The 16,570-nt window shown below is 35.9% G+C and overlaps 2 protein-coding genes across 2 annotated transcripts in view; both read right to left on the bottom strand.

Annotated features, from left to right (window-relative positions):
* rimbp2a (RIMS binding protein 2a) overlaps positions 1 to 3,051 on the bottom strand; it is an 89,998-nt gene extending 86,947 nt beyond the window's left edge. Inside the window, exon 1 of the mRNA XM_037691758.1 lies at positions 2,885 to 3,051. Within this exon, the coding sequence (XP_037547686.1) occupies positions 2,885 to 3,031 (147 nt within the window). The 5' untranslated portion in view covers positions 3,032 to 3,051. The remainder of the gene's footprint in view (positions 1 to 2,884) is intronic.
* Positions 3,052 to 8,495: 5,444 nt separating this feature from the next.
* Positions 8,496 to 16,570, bottom strand: part of noc4l (nucleolar complex associated 4 homolog) — an 8,511-nt gene continuing 436 nt past the window's right edge. Inside the window, exons 3-15 of the mRNA XM_037692709.1 lie at positions 15,549 to 15,655; positions 15,256 to 15,354; positions 14,685 to 14,834; positions 14,493 to 14,595; positions 14,351 to 14,385; positions 14,219 to 14,269; positions 13,591 to 13,702; positions 11,754 to 11,814; positions 11,549 to 11,659; positions 11,284 to 11,447; positions 10,426 to 10,508; positions 10,183 to 10,296; positions 8,496 to 8,781 (exon numbers count right to left, since the gene is read on the bottom strand). Of these exons, the coding sequence (XP_037548637.1) occupies positions 8,662 to 8,781; positions 10,183 to 10,296; positions 10,426 to 10,508; positions 11,284 to 11,447; positions 11,549 to 11,659; positions 11,754 to 11,814; positions 13,591 to 13,702; positions 14,219 to 14,269; positions 14,351 to 14,385; positions 14,493 to 14,595; positions 14,685 to 14,834; positions 15,256 to 15,354; positions 15,549 to 15,655 (1,310 nt within the window). The 3' untranslated portion in view covers positions 8,496 to 8,661. The remainder of the gene's footprint in view (positions 8,782 to 10,182; positions 10,297 to 10,425; positions 10,509 to 11,283; positions 11,448 to 11,548; positions 11,660 to 11,753; positions 11,815 to 13,590; positions 13,703 to 14,218; positions 14,270 to 14,350; positions 14,386 to 14,492; positions 14,596 to 14,684; positions 14,835 to 15,255; positions 15,355 to 15,548; positions 15,656 to 16,570) is intronic.

The following is a 16,570-nucleotide window of genomic DNA, read 5'->3' as shown; positions in this document are numbered from 1 at the left end:
ATATATATATATATATATATCCACACACACACATATATATATATAGATATAAATATATAAAATGGATGGATGAATGAAGTGTTTTTACTTATGTCTATTCATTTTTCTGCCTCTGTTAGACAAAACAAAATTCATGAGGCAATAGACCCACTTTAATGAAGCTTTCAAAAAGTAATCACTGAATGTACATCTACAACTGACTAACCTGTGTAGCCAATTGAGTAGGCTACAAGATGGGCGCTGCAGCTAATTATTATTAGCCAATGCAAAAAAAAAAAAAACACACAACACATAAAACAAACGTGGTCTGTCTGTTTGTAAAATAGTTCATTAACTACTTTACAGATTTTAGTGAAACCCTCAGAAAGTAATCACTGTATATGCAGCAACAACTCAATAACATTTGGATTTACTCCAATTCAACATGGCCACCATAGCTAATTAACCTTCGCCAACTCACGATGGCTATAACTTGAAATATATAGCTACTGAGCTAGAGTTGGTGTGGTGGTAGCAGATTTACAACATTGGATTAAAACTGCTACAGCCCTTTTTTCATCATATAATAATTTGTGTTCCAAACTCTGGCATTGCAGTGAGTGAGGAGTGCTAGGCTTTAAATTGGCATAAAAAAAAATTCTCCTTTAGTGTCTGTAACTTTAACCTTGAATTAAAGTTTAGTCCACACTTTAGCCCAGAAACAGGCATCAGATTGTTCTCCTCGCCTAAATCCCCAAAACAGTTCAAATAAATCACCTGTGTGGTTGCATGAGCAGCAGGCATTCACTGTCTTCTGCTGTCTGTTCAACAGTGAGGCAGAGCACAGGACAGAGGCGAGGACAGAAAGAAAAAAGACACAGAGTGTGTGTATGTGTGTGTATATGTGAGAGAGATACAGGAGGAAGTACGCTCTGTTCTACTGTGTTGCTTAGCAACGCCTCCTCACTGTCTGTTCCCATCTTTTGCGGCAGACGCATTACTCACAGTGAATTGGTTTCCAGGCCTGACATGAAGGCTCTGTGAGACGGGGGGGCTCAGGAACAGATGGAAACTGGACTGAGCAGAAACAGGTTACGACCCCTTTAAATATGCAAACAGCAAAGGGCAAAGAGTCATTTAGCTCTTTGAACAATCTGCTGCCTTTAGACCACAGCCAGGATTATTAACACTAAAGCATGCTTGTAGAGGAACACTGTTCTCCTGTGTAGGCTGTATGTTTCAACTCTTACTGGAAGTGCAGAAAACATAAAGCTAAAACAAAAATGCATTTCCTGCGAAAATGCAGTGTGAATGCATATTGCTGAAGAACTTGCCGAAAAACAGCTGAAATTGGCTAAAGAATATGCTGAAATGTAGCTGAAATGGAAAGACAAGATGAGCATAATAAAGCAGAAAGAACATTTATTGAATTAGGTTTAGATGAGCAGAAATGAGCCCAAAAATGAGAATATTAGCTAATCAAAAGAAGCTGAAATTAGAAAAAAAATAGCTGAAAAGGCAGGAAAAAACTTAAACTACCAGAAGGAAGCAGTAACAGCTGAAATGAGCACAAAAAATGTGGCGTTAGCTTAAAAAGCTAAAATTAGCGTACAGCTGCTAAATAGTAGCTAAGATAGCAGAAAAGGCTGAAACTAGCAGAAAAAAGCTGAAAGGAGTATTAAAGAAGATAATTAGTCTGACAGTAGCAGAAATTACCACAAAAAAATTTGAATTTATCTGAAAACAGATGAAATTAGCTTTAAAAAAAATGCTTAAAACATAGCTGAAAAGTTAGAGCAAGCATAAATAAGCATAAGAAAGCAGAAAGACTAAATGTTTGTCCAATTAGGCTGAAAGAAGCAGAAATTAGCCCAAAAAAGTGGAAATTATCTGAAAAAAAGCAAAAATAATAAAAAAAAAAAACTGCTTAAAAGAAGCTAAAAATGCAGAAAATAATAAAATTACAAGGAGGAAGTTGAGAGAGCCTATTTTTGCTGAACTAGGCTAAAAAAAGCAGAAATGAGTGCAAAAAAATGTGGAATTAGATGAAAAATCTAAAATTAGCATAATGCAACTAAATAGTAGCTGAAATAGCAGGAAAAAGCTGAAACTTGCATAAATATGCTGAAAGGAGCATAACAAGCTGAAATTATCAGAAATACGTTAGATGAAGCACAAAAATGTTGTAGTTAGCAAAATGAATCTGAAAGGAGCATAAAACAGCTGAATAAAACAGCTGAATAAAACAGCTGAAAGTAGCTGGTGAAAAAGTTTAAATTTGCACAAGGAAGCTGAAAGAAGCTGAACCAGAACAAAATGTGAAAGTAGCAGTTAAAGATTGTAAACCGATCTGAAGATATGAAGGATGTAAAATGAGCTCAATTCATTTCCTATGAGGAAAAAAAAAAAAAGTGGCAGAAAAGGTGAGATATTTCAAAAAGCTAAAGTTGCACCAAAACCAAAGGATTGTCCTAAAACAGCTGAACATTTTGGTGTACAATTTGTTGAAATAGCACAAAAATTGTGGAACGATAAAGATGCTGAAAAATGGATGGAAAAAAAATGGATCACAATAGAGTGAATGCTTCATAAACATTCACACTATTAGAGGCTCATATTGATCGCCACGTTTCAAACCAGGATTTCAGACTAAGATAATCTTGTGTTGAGTTATAATTCAATTCAGTTTATTTATATAGTGCCAAGTCACAACAGGTCATCTCAGGGCACTGAACAGAAGCTGATGCAGCTGCAGCACATATGAAATCACAAATGAAGTAAAATTGTGTTGCAGACCCATGAAGAGACACTCAAACTAAACTTTGGTTCAAATTAACGTTCTGCTTGTGAGTTTTTATGTTGCAATAGGAGCCCCTCCAGCCTACAGAGTGCAGTCCACAGTTACCTTGCCCTTGGAGTACAGGTGATGGTGGGGCTGGATGCTTCTGGAATGGATCATAGCCAGCTGTCTTCGTATCCACTGTAACTCCATCTGAGATCGTCTCAGCAGACTGTCCACGTTACTGCTGCTGGTTTGACTCCTCATTATCATCTGTCAAATCAGACATATTTACTCCAAGAATCCACAATCTGAACTCCATACATTTCACCTCTGTACAAGAAGCAAAAGCTTAAAATTGATTATTTGATTTTAGTCGTCTTTATATTGTACAGCAAGCAGTTTTCACTGGTCATAGCAGCTTTACATCCAAACATAACAATTGTTCTGCATAAAGTTTCAAATAATTTCTGGGTCTGTAAATTTGTAAAAGGAATATTTCAGAAAAAGGTTGATCAAAATTACATAAATGGCAATATTATTTTATGTATGTTTTTAAATGGAAGACTGAGAAACATTTTATTAATGACACACAAAAGCAAGCAAATAAAAATCTACTGAATTCTCATTACATTTATTTTATCAATAACAAATACACTGAAAAGTGTGTGTACAGCACAGTTAGAAGTACATTTGTACTACAGTATTTTCATAAAATCACTTGACTGTACAGAAATTTGCAAAATGCTTGCTATAAGAGAAGCGTATCATAAGTAGGGGAGTGGTAGCGCAGAGGTTAGAAGATGGGCCTGTGATTGGAAAGTTGCAGGTTCAACTCCCGGTACCGTCAACATAAAAATGTGGGTGGAAAAAGTGAAACACCTCCACCCTCTGAGCAAGGCTCTCTAAAACAGGTCTCTCTTGAAAATTAGTTTTCGTGGTTCAATGAGTAAAAATAAAGGATAAATGAAAAACGAAATGAAAAAGTGCAAGTTAAAATAGCGAAAAACATAAAAGTACCAAAATGCTCGCAGAACGGTAGCTAAAATGTGAAAGTAGCAAATAAATAGCTAAAGGCTAAAAGAAGCAAAATAGTAGCTAAATGCTAGTCGCACCAGAAGACAAAAATTAGAGCTAACATGGTGAAGCAGATTTCAAGAACCGCGTTTTTGAAGAAATTTAAGTGGATTCATAAAAAGCTGAAATATGAAGTTTAAAAAAAACGTTTAAAAATATTTACAAAAACAAATCACAGCATCTCCTGAATGAGCTGAACAAGCATTAAATATGCAAAAATTGTTAGATTTCAAAGAAAGCACACAAACAGGGCAACAATGCTGACTCAGCATATAGACATTTAACTCATTGATAAGATTGTTCTACATAAATGTAGAAAAAATTCTGTTTTATTCATAAATTTCCACCTTTTTATGCAAAATTTCTGTACTGAAATAACTGTTTTAAGTGCAGCCAAACAAAAACACCTGCCCACAATAAACCACCTCAGCAAGAACTGATGAATCCATAAGAGCTTTTCGTTTGTTGAATTTATTTCCTGCATCATCTTTCATTAAGTTAAATCAGTTCATCTTTCACAACTTGCTTGTTCCGGTAAATCATTCCACTTTCAACCCCTAAATGTGAAATCGCTCACAGATCGAAAGTTAAATTGCTTTTGCAATTAAACATTATTGCCGCCCAGCAGCACTTTTTCAACATGTGTTTAAGTGCTGACTGGAGTGATTTATGTGTGTGTGTGAGTGCATCAGAGTGTGTTTGGTGAGAGAGCTGCACTCGGTTATGTAAGGGAGGATTACTTGGCGCTACAGCACCATGTCCATGACAGGAGACGCATGGAGGAGAAAAAGCCCCAGCTTTTATCAGTGGGGGGTAAATCCCCATGTATGCTGACCTGAGTGTACCTTTGTGCGCACACACACGTTCTTGTAAACGTACTTTTTGGGGACTTTGCATTGACTTCCATTCATTTTCTATAGCCTAACCCTGACCCTTACTGTAAACCTAACCATTACTAGTACATGCCTAACCCTAACCCATCCGCAACATGCACGCACACACAAAGTATGTGCCTACAGTAAGGTTTAGATGGTTAACACCACTTGTAAATTAGCAGATTTCTCATTTTAGACATGTATTTAATTAAATATTCTTTTTTAAATAAGAGCTACAGATAGTTTGGCTGGAATGTTCTGCACAGTCTCCATGCGATACAGATCTTGTAAGATGTTTTCGTGCTCAGACCGTGTTAAGGACTTGCAGCTACTCACACTCTGACTTTTAGCCCAATATTTGTATAAATGACGCAGTTCTAACAAAGGTTGAGTCAGATCCTCTGGATTCTTCTTTGTTGAAACGTTTCGTCTTTTATCCAAAAGACTTCTTCAGTCTGCGGAGCTGCAACAAACTGAATAACACCGTCTCAATGCGGATCAACCAGTTTGGTGATGGCAGCCAAATCTAGTTGTTTCAACAAAGAAGAATCTGTCCAGAGGAAACTGACTCAACCTTGTTAGATTAATCTACTGTGGATTATTGAGCATGCATCAGGATTACCGAAGCTGCACATTCTATCAGTTGCGTAAAGTTTCTGATATTAAAATGTGGACACCTGCAGCTTATATACAAGCGCAGCTTTTTTTTTATGTACAAAATTATGTTTTGTTTTAAATTTCATGTGTGTGGCGCAGGTGTGCTCTATATACCAGAGATTACGGTAATATAATTGGTTACAGTCATTGTGAGTTTGACAAAGATTGCTCTGGTGGCCATTTTTAATGGGGCTGACTACAAAAGTTAAGCAGATGGACAACGTTACTTTTTGAAAATTTCAAGAAAATCTGTCCACTGGTTCATAGAATATTTTGCTAACACAGCCAAATAAACTGGCAGACACTTTTGCCTTAAGCAGCAGACTATAAATATCTTTCTCCTTAGTCCCTCTTAGAATTTTTTTTTTAATCTCAGTCAAATTTCATCATTTCATCATCAAATCATTTTGTGCGTTGACTCGCCTTGAACAGCTTCTATTTCTTCACAGATGGAGAAAGATGGCTGCTGCAACACCAAGAGTACACAAAGCTCAATGCAGAGTCCTACAGCTTCATACAGATCTCCTCAGTCCCACATTTACCAAAACAAGAACAAAAAGTTGCTCTGTTTGATTGTAAGAACCTGGATTTGATTTGCAATGTGGAAGAAGAGGTTTATTTAAATGTCATGAGACACTGCTGCTGTTTCAAAGCCTCACCTGAGATGTTGGTTTATTGGGATAAAAAAAAAAAATACAATTTGTTGTAAATTGTTTGCTCCTATTTAAAATAAAACATGTATAAATAAAGCAAATTTTGTATAATTTGCAGTCAATTAGCCAAACTAGGTAAAAATAGAAGACACCTAACTCAAGGGATGAGCCAGGTAAGCCTATTAACACCTTAGCAAAGAGCTAAAGTATTTACTTTCTAGTAGTTTGTGGCAAAAAACAGTTTGACATTTATTAGCATTTATGAAAACAAATATTGTAATAACAAAAGTGTTTGATTTTAAGGACATGCTATACAACAGTGGTTCATCCCTTGAGTTAGGCATTTGTTTTATTGCTTCAGTGACTCAACTTTAGAAGCTTAAAACACTTCATCTAAAAAAATCAACTGGCATAAGAACATCAGAAGAAGATGAATGAAAAGCTCAGTTATGGAGACATTTAAAATCCTGTTCAATCAAAATGTTGACATCATATTTTTGTACCTGTTTAAAACAGTCGTTTTCAAAATGATTTGGTTTCCTTGGCTGCCGGATTTCCTGCTCCTGAGCCGTGTGCATTGCACCGATTTACCAAAAAAAAAAAAATGCCTTAAAGATACAAATCCATAGATAAACAGGATGGATTTAGACGCTTCGTGGGTTCAAATGTTCTCCATTTCATAGAAGGCATTTCTGTTTGTGGATGTTCAGGTCTGACTTGCTCCTTTAGAGAAATAAGTGTGGTATGATTCAGACTTTCCCTTTATTGTTTTCTTATACTCTGGCTGCCTGCTGGGTGACCAGATGGTACACTTAACAAGAGAAATGTGAAGAGGAGATGCCAAAAATAGCACTAAGGCATCACCTGTGCACGAGAACAGCCTCACAATAAATAAATAAAACTTCAGTGGTAACTCAGTCCTTTTATCAATCCAGTTAATTTATATAGCGCCAAATCACAACAGAAATTGTCTCAGCACACTGTACAAAAATATTCATATACATAAAAAAGTTAACTAGGGAAGGAAGCCAGCAGATGCGTTCAAATTTCCACTTTGTCACACAAGAATGTGGTTGCACACCTACAGTATGTGAGTTCTCGTCTCTCAAAAAGCCACTTTTACAAGTAAAACAACTTTAACATTTTTCACAAGGATATGGTTTCTCAGCAGTGTACTCTCGAGTCTGATTAAGCCCCCATTTTGAGTGAAACATTTCCCAGAAATTTGACAAAAATATGGTTTTCACCAGTATGAGTTCTTGTATCTCTCACAAAGGTATTTTTTTTAAGAAGAAAAACATGTTTTACATTTTTCACAAGCATATGATGGTTTATCACCAGAGTGAACTCTCATGTTTATGATCAAGCCCCCACTCTGAGTGAAACTTTTACAATATGGCTTCTCGCCTGTGTGAGATCTGTCTCACAAAGGTTTTTATAAGTAAATTTCTTTCCACATATTTCACAAGGATATGGTTTCTCACCGGTGTTGGGTCAAGTCCTCTTCATGGCTGAAACATTTCCCACAGACATTACAAAAACGTAACTTCTCACCTGTGTGAGTTTTCACATCACCAAGCCACTTTTAGAAGTCAAACACTTTTTACAAATATATCTCACCTATGTGAGCTCATGTCCAATCAAGCCCACACGTTGGGCGAAACATCTTCCACACTTTTTACAAGAATATGTCTTTTTGCCCGTGTGGACCATCTTGTGGACTTTAATTTGTAATCATCTATGAACCGTTTTCCACAAGTCTCACAACAATATGGTTTTTCCAATATGGATTCTAATATGCTTAACTAATTCATGAATTCTGAAACGTTCCCACAAAATCTACAACAAAATCGTTTCACACCAGTGTGAATGGACTTGCAGCAGAGGGGCTTAAAGTTTTTCCCCACAGGTTTTACATACTTCTCATCTGAATGACTTATCTTGTGGATTTGTAAGTGACCACCACTGTAATAACTTCTCCCATGTCTCACAAGAAAATGGCCTCTCTCTTGTGTGAATTCTCATGTGGATTGATAAATAACCACCCAATCTGAACCTTTTTCCACACGTGACCAACGTGACTTTTCACCTGTGTGGATGCTGGAATGCACCTTAAGATGGGATTTACTCTTAAAATATTTTCCATGTCACATTGAGAAGCTTTCACATTTCGTTTGGTGTTCCTCTGAGGTGGAGCTGTCTGCATCTCTGCTGAGGCTTCTGTTCTGAGGGGGGAGCCAACCATTTAGCAACCATTCCACATTAAATTCATAAACCTTTTAAATTCTAAATGTAATAATTTATCTAAAAACATTTTCATTGTCTCTCTTGTAAATGAGTCCCCAAGACTCAATGGGATTAACCGATATAAATACAGGTTGAATTAAAAAAAAAAAAAAAAGATTTTCAGATTAGTTTATAAAACATCAAATAAAGATATTTTTAATCAAAAAAAAATTTTTTTATTGACCATTCGTCAAAACATGGACAGGTATGAAAAAAGTGTTAAAATAATTTTTAAATGTTTTTACTCTTGTTGATGTGCTGATCCCACACACACCCACATCTATCAGTCTATAATTTCATCTCAGATAGATCTGTTCAGTGGTAAACAGTGAATGCATTTTGTTTTGTTTTATTTTTAAAGCAAACAAAAGTGTTGCTTTAACACATCTCCGCCTCCTTTCAGTAACTCTGTGGCCGTTTCAAACTCCAGGGGGACTTTCTTCTTCTGAGATCGTTTCAGGTCTCGATCCATCAGCTGTGGACAAAAAGAAAAGGGACACGTTATGTTTAGGAGGATCTATCGATCCTAAAAATCTAGGGGAAATTACAAATGCTCACCAAGCAAAAAAGTTTGGGACTTAGGTTAATTTTGATATAAATAACAAACACGCACTATCATTCTGTTAGCAAAAGATCTTGTGAACCAGTGAGTAATTTTTAATCAGCCTTAAACACAAAAAAGGGCTTTAACAGTCCATTTTTACAGAAACTGAGCTAACACTTGGTGCGGTAATAACTGAGTTATTAAAGGCATATCTATGTTTAAAACTTTTGCATGCAGGTCAATGAGTGATGAGCATCCTTTCAAGAAGAGGAACTTTTTAAACTGAATTTATTCCTAGCTGAAAAATAACACTTCACTTTTTAAAGATCTTGAAGTTTTGACAATTTCTTCAAAAGCTGTTTGGATCTTGAAGGAAATCTCCCTCTTTTTATCTCCATCCAGCTTCAAATTGTGATGCATTTGCTGCAACTATGAAGTGCAAAGTAAAGGCTCTTTTCACTTTTTAATACATTTTATTGTAGTTTTATACTTGTAAGTTTGTGACTGCAGTTCTCTTAAAATAAATGAAAAGTCCACTGACAGTTTTCAGGCTTGTTTCTAATTATATCCCTGAATGAAAATCCCACTTTCTGTTAACATTTTCATTTTTTTTGTCTCTCAGTTGTAGAAGTTTCACCAGTTACTAAAATTAATCATTACGTTTATTCACAGGGTGGCTACATAATCTCTATTGTAAAATTGTAGATGTATGCAAACTCCAAATTAACTGTTTGTTTTAGATTTTAAGGCCGTTTAAAAGTCGAAAAATAAACTTGTGCATTACTGACTGTATACAAATGTGTTAAACATAACTGAGGAGTTTATGGACCTAATCGCATTGTTCAAATCTTAAATATGTATTTTGTAAAATTTGTTCCCATTTTAAGTAGAAAAAAATTAAAACTGGATTGAGTTCAGACAATATCCGGTAAATAATTTGCATTTATTTAGCATATTTTGTAAACAGTAAGGGTATAATGTGAATTAAAACTATATATTTATCTTTTACAAATAATCAAATGTTGCTCTGAACAATTTTATCTGAGGAAAAAAATGTATTTATATATTTATTTATAGGAACAAAAGGAAAGATTTGGAATCCTTTTGTTTTTCTATAATCTATTTTTTTTTAATCTAGAGCTGAGAAATACTAAAAGGAACTTTTAAACTTTTCCAGACTTCTTGAAACTGTTGAAATGGTTGAAAACTGGTTTGACTCTGGTACTGCTGTATTTTAATTAACAGTCAATTAACTGAAATCCCAGGAAAAGGAAAAAGAATATCTAGTTAAAAAATAATAAAAGACAAAAGAAAAAAGAACAGTTCATTCACCTCATATGTTGTTAACTCTAGGACATTGCTGATGTCATCTTCTAACGCCGACAGAGATGTGTTGATCATTGTTGCAGTTTTGACCACATCTGGATGGTAATGCTTCTGCAGCGTCTGTACAAAGGACAAAGAAAAGTGTCGCTTCTATGTGCTGCCATGAAAGAACACAAGCTTCATCCATAACATTTCTTCAAATTAAGATTCTGACAGTTCAGCTGACATCAGACGTCGCCTCACTCTCACCTTAATTTCCCACAAGCTGCTCTCTAAGGCGCGACACTGAGCGGGATCCTCTTCATCCATTACGTACGGATCCTCGAGAGGCTCTGTGAGGATGCACAGAAAGGACAGCTTTTCATTCATCTTGGCACACGTACTGCTAGAGCCAGCTGCAGCTGTAATGAATAGGCCTGTCACGATAGCAAATTTTCCTGGGCGATTAATTGTCTCAGAAATTATTGCGATAAACGATAATATTGTTTGAAATTTAACAATAGTTGTCAAATTTTAGAATAAATGTTGATTTGTTTGGTTGTAGTACCTTTTTGACCACCTGATGGAAGTATAAGATTGCTTGAACCAAAGGATGGATAGTTGAGCAGTGTGTCTAAGAAAAATGGGAGGGAGGGCCCTTGACGTGTCATGGGCTGACATGGCGGACGCTCGGTGATTTGAGCTTTATAACATGTCATTTTCTCACAAAGCTTTTAATTAAAAAAAATCAGTAAACAAGTTCTCAGGTTCTTTTTGCAAAGAAAAACAACTTTTTACACGAAGGCATGGGTTTCAACCGTGAATTTTGGAGCTTCGACAAGACGGAGGTTTATTCCCGAGGTCAGCATGTTAGCTTAGCTCGTAGCTTAGCTTCACAGCTTAGCTGTTTTTAACGATCCAAAAGCGCGATTTTGGACGGTTAAAATTAATTTTCAAGAGAAATGGAGGGGTCAGTGAAGAGCACCGGAGTTGAGCCTTTTGTCATCCAGTGTCTTCAGTAGAAAGAGAGAGACACGAAGAAACAATGAAGCCGATAAATGAAAATGAGGCCGATAACTTTCATTCATCGTGCGCTTAATTGATTTATTGTTTATCGCGACAACTCACCATCTTCTGTGCTGGGTTTGTGGATGAGAACTCTGCAGGACGGGTGGCGGCGGATCAGGTTGTAGATGAACGGCAGGACTATGAGAAGAGCTGTAGGTGGAGCTATGAGAGCCAGACGGGCCAGGCGTTTGGCGAACGCAGCAACCAGGTAAACTGGCAGGTGACTGGAGGGGACCACAAACGATGCATACAGTAAACAACACTACACCCATGTTGCTTTAATGGTAAAAAAAAACAAAACAAGGTGAAGACTGAATGATCGTACCTGGAGCTAAGGAAGAGGTTGGCTAGATGAAAAAAGCGTGCTCTGTACTTTACATGGAAAACAGACGGCTCGAGAAGGTTATACAACTTTTTGTAGAAATCAGGATAGTCCCTGTAAATAAAACGATGATGACTCAAATCTATTTTCTTTTCTTTAAACATGTCGTTACTGGTGCTACTAATGACTGTTTTCATGTAATACTCACAGGTTGTGTTTATGAATGAGCACAAAAAGACCATCGAGAGCCAGCAGACTGATTGCCCCACCTGTCCAACAACACAATCATTTTATGATGATCCAAAATGATGCAGACTTCAAATGACGCTTCCCAACTTTTAAATTCTAAAAACGCATTTTTTTATATTATAATTTTTTTACAGTATTTTAAAACGACTAAGCAGGATTCAACTCTTGTACGCAAAAGTTTGTTGGCATTTAAAATCTTACATTTTTATCTGGCTCTGAATGCTTATTGCTGAAGAACTTGCTGAAAAACAGCTGAAATGAGCTAAAAACATTTAAAAAAGCCATGCTGAATTGTAGTTGAAATGGAATAACAAGCTTAAATTAGCAGAAGAAATCAGAAAGAACACATATTTTCTGAATTATGTTTAAATTAGCAGAAATTAGCACAAAAATTACTAAATCAGCTAAAAAAAAAAGCTTAAATTTGCAACAAAAAAATAGCTGAAAATTAAATGAAAAAGTGGAAAGAAGCTTAAACTACCAGAAGGATGTGAAAAAGGCTGAAATGAGCTCCAAGAAGGTGGAATTAGCTGGAAAACGCTGAAATTAGCATAAAAACAGCTAAATAGTAACTGAAATATCAAATAAAGCTGAAACTAGCTGAAAGGAGCATAATAAGGCTTACATTACCACAAAGAAGTTAATTAGGTTGAAAGTAACAAACATTTCCAGGGAAAACTTTAATTTATCTAAAAACAGCTGAAATTAACTAAAAAAGTTTAAAAAGCTAGCTGAAAAGGTAGAACAAGCTTAAATTAGCATAAAAAAAAGCAGAAAGAACATTTGCCCAATTAAGCTGAAAGAATCAGAAATTAGCCCAAAAAAGTGGAAATTATCTGGAAAAAGATTAAATTTGCAAACAAAAACATGAAAAGTAGCAAAACAGGTAGAAAAAATATTGAGTTAGCAGAAGGAAGTGGAGAGAGAACAATTTTGATGAATTAATCAGCAAAATTTAAGTGCAAAAAATGTGGGACTAGTTGAAAAAACTAAAATTAGCATAAAAACAGCTAAATAGTAGCTAAAATAGCAGAATAAGCTGAAACAAGAAAGCCAACAAAATAAGCTGAAACACAGAAATAAGCTGAACAGAGCATAAGCTGAAATTAGCAGAAAGAAATTAGAAGAAGCAGAAAAAATGTAGTTAGTACAAAGAATCTGAAAGGAGCACAAAACAGCTGAAATTAGCTGAAAGAAGCTGAAAAATGTTTAAATTTGCCATGGCTACATTGATTTAATAACTAAACTAAAATATCAACATATGAGTAACGAATGAAGACGTGGATTTTGTTTGTTTTAGTCTTAACAATTAATATAGAATCCAAAAATGAAACACATTAAATATTGGTAGCACGTAATAAAAAAACACCGTTTCAAATCTAAATGTTTATTTTTTGAGGAAAATCATTGAAGTAGGAATAAATGAAAGCTTAAATCAGTTGTTTTTTTTTAAAACAGCTGTAGGCTCTGTAACATCTGCCTGAAGGTCAGACTCAGAAAAGATGGTAAAGATGATGACTAAAGATTTTGTGTGAAGGTTCTACGTTTATAGAGATAAATCATTTCACTTTTTTTTTTCAGCTTCAACTGTTCAGTGAGAGTCCTGCAACAAATCAATTCATTCGACGTTATGCTTTCTAAAGGGACAGTTCGAAAAATTCAAGCGGCGTTTGCAACAGGAAACCCCGTTGCTTCCTTTTGAAATAAAATCGCTGCAGCAGTGTGTGATCGGAGGTTGCTTTCTGAGGCACAAGCGATTCGGTTACACAAAAAGAGCAGAGATGAGATAAACCTACCAACATCATAGGCAGCAGTCAAAAAGTCGATCATTAGAGCGGGGATGTTCATGTGCGGCAAAATGGAGTCGTGAAGGATCACCAACACCTTTTTATACATGCTGTTTGGCAACTGAAAGAGAGATTTAATAAAATAGATTAGGGATGCACAATATTAGATTTTTGGCCGATATCTGATATGCCAAAACTTATTTGGCCGATAATCGATACCAATACCGATATTTTTCCCCTGGACCTACTTACAGAGACTACACAGCTTTCTCTGCTGTGGAATTAAACTACGACATTATTCTGCATGGTCTTTGTCAGTTTGTCCTGCTACCAAATGCAATGTCAAAAAGAGGGATGAAAATGAAGCAACACTTCAACTTGGATTATGTTTAACGTCAAATTTATTCATGACATTTACTCTCTCTAACACAGTGACAACATTTGAACATATATAAACAGCACCTTTTATATCGGGAGTTATTTTGATGGAATGGCCGATATTTAACTTTATCGCTAATATCGTCCGATACCGATACATGCCGATAATATTGTGCATCCCTAAATATATATATATTTATAAAACTAGACATGTGCTAGCAAGATAGGAAACTGTGGATTGTGAGGTGCAGATGTTTACCTTGTACTTGAGAAAGCCAAGCCACATTCTCTCAAATGCACGCTTGTGGTCCTGCAGCAGAACAGAGCATTTTACAGCCAATTCAGGTTTCGTGCAGACATGTGACGGTAAAGTTTAAACTACTTCACTTACCATGAGTTTAGTAGCTTTCCAGTTTTCATGGTTGACTAGAAAGAAAAAAAAAAAAAAAGAAGAATTAAAGTTTTTCCCTTTCTACAAGAAGAAGCTGTGGAGTATCCTCACATAAAAAAATAATAATCATAAAGGGTCTCACATTTCTGCTTCACCATGAAGTTGGTCATTTCAGACTCCTGGCTTGGAATGTTAATGTTGGACATAAGGGTGAACACATTGTTCTGATACACAGGCAGCACAGCCTAAAAAAAAACAAGAGCGTCGGGTAAAATACGAACAGAAAGAACAACAGCAGCAGAGCAAAGAAAATCAGCAGACGAGCTGCGCGCACCCCTTTGTTTATCTCCATGACTTTGTGCACGTTCCCACAGATGGCGCTCATTACAAAGTAACGCAAATCCTCCATCTCAAGAAACTCCTGGAACCTGGAAATCAGCAGGGAGTTGTCGGTCTTCGTAGGAAGAAGGTTGTCTACCACTGCCTGCCGGTGAAAGAAATCATGAGCATCACAAAGTGCCCACGCCACTAAAGCAAGTATCTCACTGAGCTGGGACCGCTGGCAGCTAATTACTAGGTCTGTCACAATAACACATTTTGCTGGGCGATTAATTGGCTCAGAAATTATTGCGATAAACGATAATAATGTTTGAAATTTGACAATAATTAGTCATTATTGTCAAATTTAAGAAGAAATGTTGGTTAATTTTATTTTAAGTGTATTACCTTTTCTGACCACTGGATGGCAGTATAAGCCACTAAAAGCCCAACCGCACCGCTGGATGGTCGCAAACACTAAGACTACAGTCACAGCCCAGTTATATACCGTTTTAATAATCAACGCTTAAACATTTTCAATAATCTGTTGACTTGACTAATAAGGTGGGAAGTTATTAATATTCTACCCGGATCAGTTTCCTTGGGAAGCTGTAATGTTGTGAATCTTCCAGAGGATGCTCTCCTTCTGCTGCTGCAAACTTCATCAGGCAGCACAGGGCACTTTCCTGTAATTGGACATTATTGAATGAGAAATGCTCAATAAAGCACTTTTAACATTATTTTGGTCTACAAAGCCCTTTACATGTTTCTAACTCACACTAACATACATACAGTGTTGCCTACACTTTGTGCAGGCACTAAAATCTATAAATAAGCTCTAACAAGGAAAACATCATGTATAAAATATAACTGTGCTTACCTTCACTTCATGGAGTTCATGGTTGAGATGCTCTAGCAGCATCTCTAGACAACTGTTGTAACGATGTTGCATAAAAATCTGGTACTTCTCCTCGGCACTGAAGTCTCCTGGAACAAACAAAAACATAAACAGACCAGAAAACGTTGCTCGCCGCTTTAATGCCAGTTTACAACAGTCTTGTGAAGATGTTTTATTTAAACTACATTAGGTTAAAAGGCTCACTCAAGGGTCAGAGGATGTTTAATACAGTCCACAGATGAAAATTATAATATTAGAAGCGTTTCAGGTTTTAAAATTCATGTTTCATTATGATTTATATACTTTAATACTCGCTTCTGTGTTTCCTCATTAACGAAATGTTGTGTTTCAGTTTCTTCAGTATTTTTATGATTCAATCACTTTCACGTGTTTGTTTGCTTGTTTATCGTTGTTTTCTTTTCGCCTGCTGTCGGATTGTACTTCAATCATGCTTGTAAAGGCAAAGCTAAAATGTGTTGTGATTTTTAGCTGTGTCTAATTAACAGCATGTTTCAAGCATGTATTTTCATTTGCATTACACGCCACTGTATGAAATGTGCTTTACAAATAAAGTTTGATTTGAAACTGTAGCCGTGAAGGGAATCATGTTCTGTTAAGATTATCTGCAGGTGAGTGAATTCTTAGCTTATTAAAATTAGTTTTAAAATAATATTTAAACATTTTCTTGAAAATATAACTTTTATGAAACAGTAGTTCAACTTGTGAAACTAATTTTCTATTTTCTGTTTGAGATTTTGTCAGATTAAAAATTGTTTTAAGGTTTTTCAAGGTCGTATAAAGCTCTTATTCTCATTAGTTTCTGAGTTGTAGATTGGAACTACTGTGTGGAGCTCGTTTTAATGCACAACCTCACCATTTAATGCACATCCTCACCATTTAATGCACATCCTCACCATTTAATGCACAACCTCACCATTTAATGCACAACCTCACCATTTAATGCACATCCTCACCATTTAATGCACATCCTCACCATTTAATGC

Source organism: Nematolebias whitei, chromosome 18 (genome assembly GCF_014905685.2).
Source record: "Nematolebias whitei isolate Nwh7 chromosome 18, NemWhi1, whole genome shotgun sequence".
Taxonomy (NCBI): Eukaryota; Metazoa; Chordata; class Actinopteri; order Cyprinodontiformes; family Rivulidae; genus Nematolebias; species Nematolebias whitei.
The sequence above is the reverse complement of the archived record's forward strand: the minus strand, read 5'-3'. Positions and strand labels throughout refer to the sequence as shown.